General features: G+C 37.4%; 1 protein-coding gene across 6 annotated transcripts in view; it reads right to left on the bottom strand.

Moving 5' to 3' along the window:
- Positions 1–17,800, bottom strand: part of CDH8 (cadherin 8) — a 429,237-nt gene that overhangs the window by 160,711 nt on the left and 250,726 nt on the right. For all 6 annotated transcript variants that reach the window (XM_055145049.1, XM_055145050.1, XM_055145052.1 and 3 more), the window contains 3 exons: positions 16,682–16,849; positions 12,638–12,825; positions 8,180–8,433 (listed from right to left, as the gene is read on the bottom strand). In XM_055145049.1, the coding sequence (XP_055001024.1) occupies positions 8,180–8,433; positions 12,638–12,825; positions 16,682–16,849 (610 nt within the window). The remainder of the gene's footprint in view (positions 1–8,179; positions 8,434–12,637; positions 12,826–16,681; positions 16,850–17,800) is intronic.

Below are 17,800 nucleotides of genomic sequence, written 5' to 3'. Positions count from 1 at the left end.
CAGAGACTTTGCCAAGACATTGAAAAATGCAGAGAGTAAAGTTTGGCTAACACAGTCACCAGCCTCAATTCCAATAACATTGGGTTATATTCATCACTGATGCAGGTATAAGAAGATAAACAGGGTTAAATAACAAATTCATAAAATAAATAATTTCTCCCACTCAAAGGAGGCATCACGGTATTTTTCAGTAAATCCCTTCCTATTTAGATGGTAGTTATGGAGATTTTCCCAAAAGTGACACTAAGTGAAACCAATTCTATCTGGCAGACTTAACATGCATGCGAAACATCATAGGTCCCTTGATGACAAAGGTTCTCTCAGGTCTACCTGATAATGCCAGTTCCCATCACTTGTAGCTGGATTCTAATATCAAATGTTTTATCATTATTATAGGTTCAAAAGTATTTGAAGTTCTAATCTATGGGTGTTTCTGAAACAGATTATGATCTTGAATTGGATATTCAGTTACTGGATTGGTTTGCACATAATAACTTTTCAACTTATTGGAAAAGTCAAAGTTCTTTGAGCCCAATATAGAGGTTGACGAGCCCAATATAGAGGTTGACGGACTTCAATGTAAGTATTTGAGGTTTTGCGTGCCTTACTGCTGGTCACAACATTCATCCCTATAGTAGGAGGGTAAAAGAGAACAAGGGTGGCTGTGTTCCAAAAAACCTCTATGCAAAAAAAAAATATGATGCATCAGATTTGGTGTACAGGCAACAGGCATTTGGTTCCTGGCCTTGTGTCATGAATGCCAAAGTTTTCCCAAGATCCATGGGCTCTCCCTTAAGTGAGTTCTATGGTAGGAAAATAAAGTGGGGAGATACGCGTACAGTAATAAAAAGACACATTCTATTAGGAGCAAGTATAGTGAATTTGTAGAATGCAATGTTTTACAGTCTAGAGGATAGATCAGAAGTGATGGCTGAGTACCCTCTCTTACACCTCATGCTTTAGATAGTCTGCAAAATGACGCAAAGGTGAAAGAGCAAATGCACTATTTGGAGAAATGTGTTCTTAGAGAAGCCATTGTACCTTAGCAAGTGGACTTAAAGTGGACTTAGCAAGTTGTAAAGCCTTAGTGCACAGAAACTTGTGTTTGAAATCTGTCAAGACACAATGATTTTACTTCTAATTAAACTCTTAGAACATAGTGAGGTAGATGCTGCAACTGGAGAAGGGAAAATCTTATTTTTCCCTCAAGTTTAGCAGGCATAAATAAACTTTTATATTGTAAAATGTTTTGCTAAACATTGTTTGCAGCCTCTATATGTAGACTTTATAGGAGATTACAATTTCAAACCAACCACAAGTGAAGATGCTATTTAGAGCTACATATAATGAAATAAACTCCTTAGTTATGAATCAGTTATTATATTTCACTGAACTCCAACTGTTTCTTTCTCACTGCTTAATTTCATTCCAGCTTTTGTTATTATGCCTAAAGAAACCATTTTAACATTTTCTCGCATGCACTTTGAGTATCAAAAATTCCATCTACAAGTTTTCAGCTTTTTGCCTCTCTAATTGCTCTACTGGTTGCTCTAACTGCTTTAATAAATAATATTATCTGAGTTCTGTTAGTTCCAGAATGCTAAGGTCCTCACATCACATATTATTTATTATTCCTCTAAGGATAAAAAGAAGGTATTTTTTTCTACCCAAAGCACTTCTTTATAGGAAAAGTGAGAGCAAGAGAAAGAAAAATGATAATACACAATCCAGCTTTCAAATTAATACCACGTTCCTTACAAAGTCAGGAATTTCTACTTTGGCCTTATTGGCTTTGTATGGTTGTTACTATTCAAATTTCATTAAGAAACATCTTCCCTTGTGTGACCCTAAAACACCACAATCTCATTTTATCATTTTCAGATAATATACATTAAAGGTGAATTAGATAAATGTGAAAGTCTTGTATTTCCCATGGCTATTCCAGCTAACCTCCTTACTTTGGGAGAGCCTTCATATTTCATTCAGGCAAAGGTTCTGTCATTATAAAAATTCTCTGGGAAAATATGGGTTCCACTGATATTCACTGGATAACTAAACAAAGTATGCACACAGTAACAATAACAACACACAATAAAAATACACATTGCAGACTCCATTTGAGTGTACATTGAATACATAAAAAGTGTGACTATATGACCTCTAGCAAAGGAATATATTACTTTTTTAATAAGTATATCACTGAATGAATTAAATAAATTAGCAGTTATAATGATATTTTAAAAAATAATTATTTTGAAGTATTGGCACTTTTGAATTGGAAAAAAAAAACCTTCCTTCTGGCTGAAAGTGGGTGCGAATAAAATTACCAAGGATGGTTATTTTAAAAAGATTAGGGGGCAAACAAATAGTACAGAGGTTAAGGCACTTGCCTTACCTGTGACAGACCCTAGTTCAATTTTTGAGCAAAGAGACAGGAGCAAATCTTGAGTGCCATCAAATGTAGCCCCCAAACTGTCACTGTTACTGTCATCCCATTGCTCATCCATTTGTTCGAGTGGGCACCAGTAACGTCTCTCATTGTGAGACTTATTGTAACTGTTTTAGGCATATCAAGTACACCACAGGTAGCTTGCCAGGCTCTGCCATGAGGGCACGATACTCTCGGTAGCTTGCCGGGGGCCAGAGCGATAGCACAGCGGTAGGGCGTTCGCCTTTCATGCACCTGACCATCGTCCCATTCCTCACGCCAGATGCCCAAAACAAACCCCAAATACTTAATTGAAAAGAAAAAGTTAAAAATAACAAAGACTAAGTCCTTATACCAAGTTCTTGGATACTACTGGTGTGAAGGCAGAGAGGTAAAGCCATTTCTAATTCCTAAAAGAATTAGAAGTACTCTATGATCCATTATTCTTATTGGGTTGAGTAATATTTATTAGTAAATATGTTTATCTAGCACAAATGATAAGAGGATTTTTGAGTCTATACTATCATTCCCATATTTGTTGCAGCATTGTTCATACTAGACAAGATGTAAATACCACCTCAGTATCTATCAAAAGATGAATGAAGGGGAAAAAAGTGCTACAGATGGATAAAATGAAACATCACCCAACTTTTAATAAAAGGAAATTCTGAATTTTGTTACACTGTAGTTGAACCTCAAGGACATTGTGCTAAGCCAGTCATAGAAGGACAAATACTAATTCTACTTACATAACTGATAGAAAAGTGCTAAAGTGATAGAAGCAGAGAGTCGAATGGTAGTTGCCAGAGGCTGGAGAAGAAATGAGGTGTTGCCAACTGAAGGCTATAGAGTTTCAGTTATGCAAGATGAAGACCTTCTAGATATATGTGCTACAACACAATGCCTAGAGCTAACACTACTGGATCGATCTATGTACACTAAAAGTCTGTGAAGAGGGTAAATCTCATGTTAAGTATTCTTAGCAGAATTGGAAAATAAAAAGATGTGTATGTGTGTGAGAGAGAGAGAGAGAGAAAATTGGTATACAGCCTGCCCTCTAAATTAATGCTAGGTTCTTTACAATATGAAATATTTTCACTTTAGCCTCCTCAGATGCCAGGGCTATATATACAGCGCATTTTCAGGAAAAGAACTCATTAACATGAAGCCTCTAAGTGAGGTGAATTATCAAATGGCAGAATACAAGTAGGGGAGAAAATTCAGTGCTCTTGCCTTGAGTGGGCACTTATATTTAAGAGAGGAATTAGGACAACAGAGCATCGTGGCCACTGTGCTTATATGTTAGCCTGCTCTGCCAGCTGAATGCTCATTGTCCTTACTTTACATTTAGCAGTTTTGCAGTCTTACTCAAGGTGAACTATCTGACACAGGAAATAGCCGTCAAAGAAAGTCACAGTCATCTTAAAGCTAAGGTGACACCAAATATACAGTTGAAATAAATTTAGGACCATTGAAATTTCACATGAAAGTGCTGACTTATATGGAACACTTACATGGACCAAGGAAATTTTACCTTAAATCTAAATAATCTGCAGTCTATAAGCCTATAACACCATCTCAGAGTGTCTGTCGTAAAGTATGGGCTCAGTAAACATCAGCTGTCATCATCCCATTCCTCACGCCAGATGCCAGAAACTAGCAGAGCATGCACGGACAGGGCAAGCAAAGGTACACAGAAATGCAGCTGAATTCCTGGCATCACACTCTCTGCTCTATCACCATGCATAGAGAGTCCATCCTTCCAGACCAACTGCTACCTTCTCTCTAAAACTGGGATTGTGGGGCTGGAGAGATAGCACAGCGGGTAGGGTGTTTGCCTTGCACGCGGCCGATCTGGGTTCGATTCCCAGAATCTCATATGGTCCCCTGAGCACGGCCAGGGGTAATTCCTGAGTGCAGAGCCAGGAGTGACCCAAAAAGCAAAAATAAAACTGGGATCCTGCTATTTCACAATGCCTTGTGACAATAAAATAACAAAATAAAATAATACAAAACTGGAATTTAGCACAAAGTTTGATTCACCCAAATCATACTCCTCCCTCTCCCTTTCCCCCCTTTACCTCTCTGATGACAATTTGGTCCAGAGCCAATAGTAACAAACCCATGCAATGGGGTTGAATTTCATTAGCAAGGAACACTGCCTACACGCTGGTTGATTTCACAGAACCTGTATAGGTTTCCTTCTCTTCCTATCTGCACCCTGGGTTGAATGAGGCCATTTAGAGAATGAATGCTTTATTCTCTGCATCAAAATTAGTCCTGCTAAATGACCCCCACATGGAGACACAGAGCTCACAGGGAAAGAAAGAGAACATGACATCCAGCGAGCCGGCATTTTATTCCCTGGAAAACCTAGCTAAACCCTCTTAATTCCATCTGTCATACTAGGCAAGTTGGTCATTTTAGCCTCAATGTCCTCATCTTCTTACCAAAGAAACTTTGGTGTGTTATCTAAAAGATGTGCTAAAGGATGAAATCTGTATATTTAGCACATTCCTCCATATACTAACTTAGGTAACAATATCACAGCAGTACTCAGGGCAAATTCGACTAATTGAGGTTAATTAAACTATTTAGGATGCAACTGCTCTTGAAGGAAAAAACAATTCTGCATACAGTCAGCAACATTAATAGAAGAATCTCTGCTAAAATAAGTAGCGGATTTCATTTTCCATCTAAGGTAATTTGTTGATGATGGCTTATATCTTACCTGGTAGAATGCCAATAGCTAACACCTATTTTATTTATAAATACATTAATTTATCTTATTTTTCCTATTCAGTCATTTATCCCACATCTGTACAGTATCCCCCATACAGATGAGAAAACTAAATCTAGACCAGCTGAGAAGAGCAGAGGTGGATTTGAATTTTGGCCAAGCAAAATTCACCAATGATACTCTTTTAAATAATCTGCACAACTTACTTATATATTAATGAAAGGCAGGGAGTATTCAAATGAGTAGCAGAGGCTAAATTCCTGCTGCTGAATAGGAGAGGGTTAGTCTTTAGGTCTCATCTCAATTTGACTTTTTTGCCTTGTAGGGGAGATACAGTGATAGATACAGGCACAGTATCTATAGATAGATATAGAAACAGGGATAAGAATAGCAAAATACATAAATTCTCTGCTTGACAATGTCTTCTAAAAGAAGTTCACCATGCAAGAAATGACTACATGGTTTGATATGGCAGATGCCACAATAATGACCTGCTTCTTGCTGGGTGACAAAGTAAACATTGCCTTAGAAGATGGATATATGCTTGTCAGCCTATAAAATCCACCAGTCCTAAAGGAACATCATGCATGGCTATTTGCTGCTCAGTAATTCCCTGAGTGGCATGTCCTCCAGTTCTGTTTAAAAAGGTTAAATGCCTCTAAATCTGTCTGCTAGACTCATAGGGAAGTATGCCTTGCACTGGCTAGTCAGGAAATTTAATTTTCTACTTAAATGAGCCAATTGTGCATAGAGAAAGAAAAGCTGTTCTCCACAACCCTACGGGGGCATAACACAGCCACTGCGGACATGTAGAACAGAGCTGAGAAATGCAGTTGGTGATCCTAACATTTTCATCCCCTAGGAGCGTATCCCATCTTATCAAACCTGTGTGGGACCACCTTCTTCTAAAATGTCAGGTTCCTTCTGCAAATGCTGGGAAAGTCACTCCTTCTTTGGGTTGATATTGATGTCAATGAACTAGCACTTGCCTGACAGCAATCGGAAACACAGAGAAACCTGTGTCATCAGATGATACTTTATCTGTTCATCTCCTTCAGGGAACGTTCCTGAAAATCTCCCTTAGTTTTGCCTAAACTGAAATGCTTCTGCTGCATATACAGAGCAGCTGTAGGCTTCCTCTATCTATGTCTTTGATCCAGTGACAAGAAGAAAAGCAACAATAGCAGTGATAATAACCAACAAGAAGGATCATTATCACTTGATTCCTTGTGAGCTGGAACAATCAGTAAATCTCCACTTTCTCTTAGCAACCTGTAGATGCAGAAATTAAATGGGAGGCTAAGAAGCTTGGTTTTTCACTAAATTACACCAATTTGAAGTTACTGGTACTTTGCTAAGAAATGTTCTTCAAATCTCATCTCTAGCTGCTTAAGAACATGTCTGTATAGAAGTTTATCCCCAGTGGTGGCATTCCATACCATTCCTCACATCTTCAGGTAATAGAGTTTTATCTCCTTAAAGAGTGGATTCTTTAGAAGGAAAACACTGGATGAACCCACTGTGCTGTCGCTCCAGCCCCGAAAAAACATTTTGGATATGGACAAAAAATTGATTTAGGGGGTAGAGGAGGTAGAGGTTGTATACCAGACAGTGCTTGGGACACAGTCCTGGAGAATGTATCAGGGCACAATCTGTGGTGTGAGAAAAGGCACATGCAGAGTTAAGGACCAAATCCAGGGATGTGTACATGAAATGCACAGGCTGTACCACTTGAGCCATATCTCCAGCCTTTGAAAAGAATCCCTATGGCCCAAATTCTAATTATTTGGAATATTGACAGACCCAGGTTTTACTTTTAGACTCAAAAGTTATAGCACCCTTGTGATTAATGGGAATTTTGTACATAAAGTAATAATTAAATAAAACCTCCAAGAAAATGCACATGTCTAGAGTTTTCCTGAGTAATGTAATTAGAAGAATCCCCATTAACTTAGAAATTCAATGATTTGGAAGTGAGCTGACATCGGACTCATAGATTAACTGTACAATTCTTTACTACACCATTCCTCTATCTAGTTTTCTTTGCTCTCTCTTGAAACAAACATTTCTAAGCCAATATTTGAAATCCACATTCAAACACATCATTAGCCAGCACTTCACCCTTGGAGACCAGTGTGCAAGTTATAGATTTTCAGTGTTTTACAGGAAGATAGCTATTTAGGTTGAGCACCTGTACTACTGTTTGGGTGACTGGAAAAAATGAGAAAAGATGTTTATGGTTCAGAAGGGAATAAAATATCAAAAAAAGAATTGAGCCTTATTTTTTAAAAAGGCTGGGAAAGAACGTTTATAAAGGATTATTTCTTATCTCAGGGTGGGAGGAACTCTAAGCAGAAAAAGCATAAACAAAGGGCATTTTTTTCACCTGGCAGAGAAAGATTTTTGTCTAAAAGGTTCCATTCAGATATGCTGACCTATCTGAAATGCACAGGAAGTGATAGGTAGATAATTCCAAACCAAATAAGAAATAAGAGAGGGGGCTCATAATGCATTGAGACACTGGTCTCATGATTCCAAATGTGTATCTATAATTCACTGTGACTGTCAAAGAGAAAAACAATAGCACTTTCCCAATGATAGAAAAAAAAAAAACTGGCACAAACAAGCAAACACACACAAACACACACACACACACACACACACACACACACACACACTACACACATAACCCACTTAAAGCTTCTGCAAAATATTTTGTGATTTTGCATTTTCAAGCTCCCCGAAATCTGCACTAGTTTTATTCACCTTGATAGACCTGGTCTGGGACCACTGTAAATTGATGTTAGTAGATATGAATACAGAGGCTGTATATCTCACATACATGTACACATGTATATGTGCATATGGACAGAGTACGTGTGGGCCCCAATCCCTCGGCCATGTGAGCAGAACCCCAGAGAAAGCCACAGAATGGCCGGCCACCCATGTGCCCGGCACACCGATCTGCTTATCATATCATGCAGGCGGTATTCTTCGTAAAAGAGAAATACCTGATAGGACTAGAAGTGACATCAGGGTCACGCGCAGTCACTTGCCCAATGACAGAGTTGAGAGCAGCGTTTTCGTGGACTTCCAGGAGGTAAGTTGGCGACGAGAAGACGGGAGGCTCATCAGCATCCTCGACAACGATTTTGACGGTGGCCGTGTCTTTAAAGGGTCCCCTGCTGCTGAAGCGTGGGTCAATATGGACATTGGCGGCCTCCACCTTCAGCGTATAGGATTTTTTGGTCTCAAAGTCCAGAGGCTGTTAAGAAATGACAAAGATGAATGTTTCCCACTAATGACCACAGCAGCAAGAACAAATGAGTATAATGCTGATGGATGATACTTATGTGCATTTAAGCCCATTTGCGAGTCTTAATGGGATCACCCCCCATTTCTCCAGATCCAACCCTGTAAATTTTACAGGCATTTATTGATATCTGTTTATTATACAGACGCAGTGACTCTAATTTCCCATTGTTTTGTTTTGTTCATTTCACTAGGAATTCACAAAATATTCACAGTCATGAATTGTGCCATCAAAATTTCACTTCAGAATCATAATAAAATTTTACTAGTGATTGCCTGACCTGCATATCAATCAGCCCGTTAATCGGGCCTCTGCTGGTGGGAGATAAGACAGCATCGAACACAATCTCTATCCGGGAAGAATATTTTATCATTTTTGCAACAGTGAGGGAAATGCAAAGAGCTACAAAATAATCATTGTTTAGTCCAAGAAGACATAATAAAGCATAATTTAGCACTAATTTAAACAACGAGTGTTTTCTTATTTCACTAACAGAGCGTGGCTAAGGTAAGGTTTATTATTTTGAGGGCATTCTTAGGTTTCTATTAGGAAATGTCTTTTGAAGCAAGTGGGGGTATGAAGAAATATATATACAGATAGCTATCTACTTATGTTTCTATTTAGAAGAAGAAAAAGAGAGTCATATATATATAAATATATATATAAAATATAAATATATATATAAATATATATATGAAATATATATAAATAATATATATATAATACATATATATATGTATATATATATAAAACCAGCCCTGGCTAAGCTTCCACCAACCACTTAAAAGCCTTTGAAATGACCTCATTGCACCATTACTGGCAATATTTCTGACATATTAATATTCCATTCCTTAAATCCCCCCGAGACTTAAGTAAATAGAACCAGGTAAAAGAACAGTCCCCTAAAATAATCAGAAGCCCATCTGCATCAAATTCAAGTTCCATTGACATCGTTCATAATGTTGTAAATTTCATGGATATAAGTCTGTCAAGGTTGAAACAGACATTTAGTTTGCATTACAATTTCATTTAAAAAAATTCCATCTGCAATGCAGATCTAAAACATGAAGAAGCTGGAATACAAGCTGGTATTAGTGAACTCTTTCAAAACTCCTGTAACATGCTTAAATACAGATTCTTATTTCAAAAAATTTACATTGACTTTTATGTTTGAATTCCATCCTGATGGGACTTGGTTGTTTTGGAAATATATTCTAGCAAACAAGGCAGATACTCACTTCCTTGTCTATTCTGAAATTACTAGGCACATGTACCCATGAATAGATGCTTCGCCATCAGCATTTTCACAATTTGCCAATCACCCCTACTGTAACAATTTTTCCATTTCAAATCCCTCACACAGGCTATTAAATTGAATAGATTATCTCCTGCTTGATTCTTAGCTCTGTATAATGACAATATGCTCAAACACATCCCGTGTCCCTAGGATTTTGTTAGAATAAAAGAAGATCCATAAACTATAGAAATATGATGTCTCGTACATTATTTTTATCATGAATAAAATGCCAGTGTTTCTTGGTTTTAAAATGTATAGTACATGCCTTCAAGTTTATGAATAACAGGGAATAAAAATACAGCAAATGGCTAATTGCTTTGGTTTTATAAAAGCACCTTATGGTAACAGAGGATAGCAGTTAATAATAACAATAAAAATGACATTAGGAATCATTAGCCAAGGAAAATGTAGCTCAGGGTTATTCAATAATTGACTTCGATATAATTAGGCTGTGCTCTATTTCAAACATAAAGTTTTAAATACTTTGCAACTCTTAATCCTAAATTTAAGCCAGGTATAAAGGTAGTATTACTAAGCAGGCAGTTAAGAAAGTGCAGCTATGTTCCCCCTCAAATTTGGTTTTTAAAATTTACTTCTTATGGAAAAATACATCTAAAACTGAGGCTCTCTTTGTCAATACCTCACTGATGGAGGATTTTAAGAGAATGGTCATTCAAAGCAGACAGATGTTGTGTAATATGAGAGAAAAATCAGATGAGACTGGAACCTTGTCAATGTAACAAATACAAAGGTAAAAATGATTGGATCCTTGACTACTCTCATAAAATATGACAAGCCAACAAAACTCCCAGACACACTGGTCTTTGGACTTAAAATTCTGGAGTCGTCTTGGTATGGGAACGGGTATCTCTCACCCTCATACTGGAGAAAGCCCCAGTAGCCAGACCCACAACACACATCCTCCAGCATATAAAGGGTCTAGCATAGCATCACAGTTTCACAAGTAATCTTAGAAGAGATTCCAAGCTTAGGAAACTCACAAGTGCACCAGTCTTTGGGTTGAAAACCCTAGGGCTTCCTTAGGAGGCGGGTAGGTTGAGAAGAACCCCAGTTCTACAGATCCCAGTGGTCCTGGATTGAGGGGCTGCCTGTGCGAATGCATAACACCTCCAAATTCCACAACACTGAGAGCCCCGTAAGAGCTCAGAAAATTAAACTGGAAAGTAGCATAGAATTCCGCTGAGCTCAATGAATATAAACAATAATACAGAAGTCTCAACTACCAACACAAATCCCCAGACAATTACTTTAATTAATAACACCATTGTGAGATATAACAATCTTCACAACATGTATTTTACTGAGCTATTTTTTGATAATGCAATTCACCATTTTGTTGCAACAAGAAATAATTAAAAAATAATGATCGGCTCCTTGGGGCTAGAGATAATACCATGGGTAGGGCACTTGACTTGCATGCAGCCAACCTGGGTTCCATTGCGGCATCTTATGTATCTTATGTAGTGCCCCAAGAACCACTGGGAGTAATTCCTAAATGCAGAACTAGGAGTAATCCCTGAGTATTGCCAGGCAAAGCCTCCAAACAAACAAACAAAAAACAATTGGCTTCCAATGGTGTGGTCCCAATTTATCTTCTTATTCGTGAACAAACAATTTCATCTAAAATTAATTTCTTTTTCATGACAAAGAAACAAAGAACAAAACTGAAAGAAATATTGACGATGAGATAAAAGGTATATTTTTATGTTTTGTTTTTGGACCACACAGTGGTTCTCAGGGCTTACTAATGACTTTGAGCTCAGGAATCACTACCGGCAGTGCTTAGGGGTCTGTGGGGGCAGCTGGGGATCAAACCCGGTACATCAATAGATAAGGCAAGCACCCTGCCTTGAATACTGTCTCTCCACATGCCATAGAGTGCATTTTCACAAAAATTATTCATAAAATAAAGGAGTTCATTTTTGAACATAGATTTTATATTGACAAATATTCAGGAACATACAGAATTATTCACATCATATATCATACACTTTTTTAAGAAGTCACTGGCAAAAGTATAACTAATGCAAATTGTCATGTATTAACTGTATTTTTGATAGACTTTCCTCCAATGTTAACACCACACCAAGGGGCAAAACAGAGAAAAGTTTCAATGATCGTAATGTCTGGACTTTGATGCATGGTTGGAGGAACTATTGGAAGGAAGAAACTCTGTCATTTTGAGCCAGCACTAGCCAAAATAACAGAACACTTTCTGTTCTGTCTGCCTTTTAATATCCATGAAAGCAGAACCAGCAAATAAACATTTAGGGAACTTCACACTTATTGGTGAAGATATTCCCGGGAAGAGGAGTACAGAAATAAAGAAGAATTGAAAGTATATTTCAGGATATTGCTGAATATAGATTTATCCCAAATTCTCACCCCCAATTTTCTTGGGTCACTAAGGCTTCTTCTCAGTGGGAATTTTTTATAAAGCCTAGAAAATAAGCTTCAGAATAATGTCTGAAAAGAATAGGAACTAATCACTTTCTGTCATTGCTTCATGGCTGTCTTCTCTCTTGAAGCCAGAATGCTCTGTATAAGAATGGAGCAAATTCTTGCAGCTTAGAGAAAAGCACTGAGGCAGACATGGAAGAGACTGAATGATAAAGATGTCAGAATAATCATGGCCCTCATATGCCAAAGCTTTATCCTAAGTGTGAAAGGAGGCCAAGGAAAAGGAGGTGCCAAAAGGAGCACCCATTTTCTTACAACAAAAGGAGACAAACTATAAACTCCAAGATGATGTCAAGAACTTTACCTAACTTCCACAAATTTCAAAACTCAAGTTTCAATGAGGTATTTTGAAGATGAACAAACTTATCCTTTGCTTACCTTTCTTAGTCTTATAATGCCATCTTGGGCCTGGGTATCAGAAGTGATTTCAAAGAGTGCAGTTCCATCTCCATCAATGATGTCATAAGAAGACTGGGCATTTTCACCAATATCCTGATCATTGGCCTTCACCCTTCCAATGGCTGTGCCAAGAACCACATCTTCTGGTACTGAGAAGTGATACAGACCTTAGAAAAGAGGAGAGCCACTGAGCATCACATAGACTCCATCCACTCACTAGTTCATTTAGCAAATATGTATTGGACACTTCCCTTTTTCTGGGCACCTTTGTAGATGCTACAAATACAGAGCTGGCACAGAGAAAAACACCAATTTTGCTGTAGAATATACCATCTTTTCAATGAGTCAGAGACAAATCATTCCCAGGAGATGCATTGTTTCTCTTTGAGACTATGGAACTTATTCAACCATATGTGTACCAAGTATTAACTGAGAGTAGAGTTATGTCAGGATATCCGTGAGTGTGTGAATGTTCTTTCCAGTTTGCTGTATAATCATACGGGCTGCCCATGGGGACATTTATTGTTGTCCGGAATAACATATTAAACTAATTTCAGCATAGAAAGATGCAATGTGTAACACAATGAAAGTCACTTTTGAAGTTACCTTTATATTTACGAACTTGTAGACCATTTTGATAAAATCCAATTACTAAACTTCTGTTGTTCCCTGCAGCAAGCTGTTCAGATACATGAAACATTCCTCTTGTTACTAAAGTTCTCCGTGCTCTGAAGACCCAAAATCCCACCTTCAAAATTCTCTAGGCAAAATACAATTACAGTGTATGTTCATTCTCCTATGAGGGTAATAAAATGTGTTTAATTAGTGGCGTTAGACCAACTGTTACTCAAACTACCTTAATTTTTTTGAATTGTACAGGGGGAAAGAGTTGATACCCCAACCCTGGATGTTACCTCCTCAGTATATCTGCCTTATGTCTATTACCTGCCTTATATCTAACTGTTAATTGTTGCATTTACTTGCTTGAGGTTGTTCTCTGTCCTCATAACCTGTTTTGTTCACTGCCCATCAGGCTAGAACTCTTAGAGAATTAATGATCCACTGAAACAACCCTTAAAGACTCACACAATTTAGAACATAAATTCCAGTTTTCCCACCTCCAATTTCTGGTGTAGTAGCATTAAGCTGTTTCTTTTCTTTTGTTTCCTGATAGTGTTCCAAAATTCCCCCCAGGAGATAAACTTCCTGTCCCCCTTCAGTGGTAGCTGGCTGGATTATTCTCTGTATGCCCCCTTCTCCTTTCCCTACTGGTTTTCCTTAGAATAATCGCTAAGATAAACTACTTACACTCAAAATCTTATCTCAGGGCCTGTTTCTGGGGGCACGACTCAGACAACTAGGGAGCTGTAGTCTCATTTTAATAGAAACAGCAGTAAAACAAGAAACCAATGAGCTATAATCCCAGAAGGAAAAATGCAAGCTGAAGAGCATTACCTAACTTTAGTTTGAACTCAATTATTGAGTCTTAACTCAGCTTATAAACTCTGGTTCATTTTAACCCTTATACAGAGGTCTTTGTAGGAGTCAGAGAGATGGTACATCAAATAAGGTGCTCGCCTTGCATGCAGCAAACCCAGATTTGTTCTCCAGTTCCCCATATGGGCAAACTAAACCTTGCCAAGAGTGATCTTTGGGCACAGATTCAGGAGTTAGCCCTGAGCACAGCTAGATGGGACCCAAAACTGAAAGAAAGAAAAAGATTTTTTTTCAGATGAATTTTTCTTTTAGTGCTAAAACACTTAAAAATAAAATAAAATATCTCTTTGAATCATAATGTAATAGAACTACAAGTTATAGAACATTTTGAAAAGCAAAAATGTTTTCCAAGTTGTTTTGCTACTAGGTGGGCACTGAAAATGATCATATGGAGCCCATGTCTCCCATTTCTCTTATAATTGGGATAATGACTCCATTTTCCTCATACTTTTAGTTCCAGGTAAGGTTTGAGATGATTCCTTTAGATATGCTTATTAAGTAAATAAGCCAGCAAGGGGACTTGCTGTCTGCCTTATACCTGGTAACCGAAGGAAGCCAGATAAATGGAACTTTTCTTTATCCCTGCCTATTCTGCCCACTCTCAGTCTCTCTATCAGTGTGATTGGAGTTAATACCTATTACCTCTAAGAAAGGCAACAATTTGGAAACTCATATTCCACTGCTGAATTGAAACAATCATGTTCTAAGGAATGAGAGATGCATATTAGAGCATTAACTATAATTGCAACTGAATAGAAAAGAAAAGATCCAGGGGAAGAATGAGAGAATGTACTCTCTGTTTCTATAGTTTTGTTTTAAAGATGATTGCATTGTTGTCAGATTTATGAATGGTCAAAATAACATTCTAAATTTGTTAATGAACTGTTAAAGAAATGTGAAAAAAAGAACTGTTATTTCACTTTGGTATTTAGTGTTCAGATACCATATGTTGGGGCTGGAGTGATAATACAAAGAGTAGAACATTTGCCTTGTAAGTTGGTGACCCAGGCTCAATCCCTACACCCAGTGTGATCCTCTGAGTCTTTCAGAAACAATCCTGAGCATAGAGGTAAATAATAAGCCCTGGAACTATCAGATGTGTCCCCAACACAAACAGAAAAAAGTCCAAACTAAAAATATATCAAATACCATATATCAAATACCACTCTTTTTATCTTCCTCCTTCTCTCATAAATATATTCTCACATATATCTTTATCCCTTATCTTCAAAAAGAAAAAAGAAAGGGGTTTAGATATGGCATTGATTATCCCAGAAAAGAGTATTAGCATACATCTAACCTCATATTACAAATATAGCAACTCATCACAGAGATTGAAGGTTCCATCTATACTTAGATTGTTGTCACCATTGTTTCATAAATATCTATTACCTTTCTCCACTTCTGTTACAACCAATATTGATTACCGGGGCTGCCATAAATTTTTTCATAAATGATTGCAAACTTCTTTTAACTGGCTATAATGTGAAGATGTTGGAAAATGCCAAATTTCATGCACTATGGATCCTCTGAATTCAAAACCTATCATTCAACCTCTGACTAAAACTCTTCTAACGGTTTCCCACTGATGATTAAACAAAGATCACAGTACTTTAAATGATCTACAAACACAAGGTCTGGCTAAGCCCTGACAACTAACACTCCCACCTGTGTTCTTAAGCTGTTGTAAAATGTCTTCACTTCCCACACAGGCTCAAATAACTCCCTCTTACTTCGTTTTACAAGGTCTTTGGCAGCCATTTTCCCTCCAGTTGCAATCCTCCACCCACTCACCCTTTCTCTGCTTTCAACTTGATTCAGATAATTTCTATTTATCACAAGCTAAATCCTGTCTTCAGGTTAGAGAGGCCTTCAGACTACCTCTCTTGCACAAAGGCTCGGAAGATATATAGGTTCTATGAGGGTTCCAGAAAGTTGGCAAATAATGATTTCTATCGCATTCACTGATAATTGCTGTCTACAAGGCTGGTGACAGGTTTCTGGGGCAGAGCTGGATTTTAGGGAGAACAAGGCCTTGTGAACACTGACTGAGGAGAGAAAGTTTTGCTGCAAGTTGGCTGCATATCTACCTTCCCAAGCCTCAGAAACAAAATATTTAGTTTCTTTCAATCAACAAATGGCAGAGTTGATGGAACAATATCTGAGCTGCATTTTCGTGGGTTTTCTTAAATGGAATTTACCACACATTAGTCAGGCAAGCATGTGGCTTACAGTCAAATCAGCTCATTCTTCACTCCACTTACTACTATGTGCTTAATCTGTAAAATGAGGGCACGTTCATTACCAAAATGAGAAGTATTAGTTGTAATTCTATATATGTCTTTGCACACACACATATATATAATATATATGTATATATATAAATAAATATATATATAGTCACACCTTATATAATAACCAATGATTACTGGTCGAGTTTTTTATTATGGCCACTGAAAGCCGCCACAAATTCAAAACTGCAATCGATATATTTAGATTCTTACCCATTTCAGGGAATTCACTTACTCTGAGCAAATTTAGGAGGATTGTCATTGACATCAGTAAGGGTCACCGTGAGGGTCGTGGTCCCAGACAGGCCACCAGAGTGTCCACCCATATCTTTGGCTTGGATGACAACCAGGTACTCTTCCTTGGCTTCTCTGTCCATGTTGGGAAGGGCAGTTTTTATAATCGCTGAAGGGGGAATGGGAGAAGCACTTTCAGGCAGAGAATTCCTTCAGCAATGAATGTATGAATCACACACACTGACACTCAAACATACACATGTGCATATGTCACATCTCCACTTCCATCATTTTATGTTTCCTCTGACATTTAACTGGTGTGCATCTGCGGTGTCAACTCCAAGAAAGATTGTAGCCATTGACATTAATGGGTAACTTGCAAAAATATACTTTATAATGTATAAAGATGAGCATGCAAAAATATACATTAGAAAGTAAACTGAGTGGCAGACTCTTGCCTACCAAATTGTGGTATAAATCACAATGCAGCCTCATCTACCCGGAAAAACCCTGGAAGTGAAAAAATTATGCCATTTATCACAGATTCCAATTTCCCTACAAGAGGAGTAAGTACAAAAGTAGCTTGGAGGCTCTGAGGTCAAAGACAAATTATTTTGAGGTTCACAAATACGTTAGAGAGATGAAAGAAATAAATACATTATTAGAATCAACTGAGATGAATAAAACACCAATCAGAATTAATATAAGCAAGTGTCTAAATCCTAAGGTACTGCTCAACTACATTTCTATTTTAATTCTTTAGTTACAGTTTCTCTATTATTAGACTAATAAATGTTTTAGAAAAATAGAAAGATATAGGAAAAATAGCATAGCAGATAAACTCATATATGTAATACAAAATCGTCAGTGTTAAAATGCCAGTACATTTTCTTCTGATGCAGTTTAAGGATTTTATCCATCTAATTTTTTGTGCTTCATTAGTAATTTAATATTCTTGTTAAAGATTCAGAATTTGCTTAGATACTTCTGAAGTCTCTTTGAAAATGTTTAGTTCTTTTTTCTATCCTCATATATGTTTCTCATTGATAATAAACATCTTGTCTTGCATATAAAAGTGCATGTATGCATACATAAGAACATAAGAACATGTTATTATGAG

Source organism: Sorex araneus, chromosome 8 (assembly GCF_027595985.1).
Source record: "Sorex araneus isolate mSorAra2 chromosome 8, mSorAra2.pri, whole genome shotgun sequence".
Lineage (NCBI taxonomy): Eukaryota > Metazoa > Chordata > Mammalia > Eulipotyphla > Soricidae > Sorex > Sorex araneus.
This window is presented reverse-complemented; position numbering and strand designations above follow the sequence as displayed.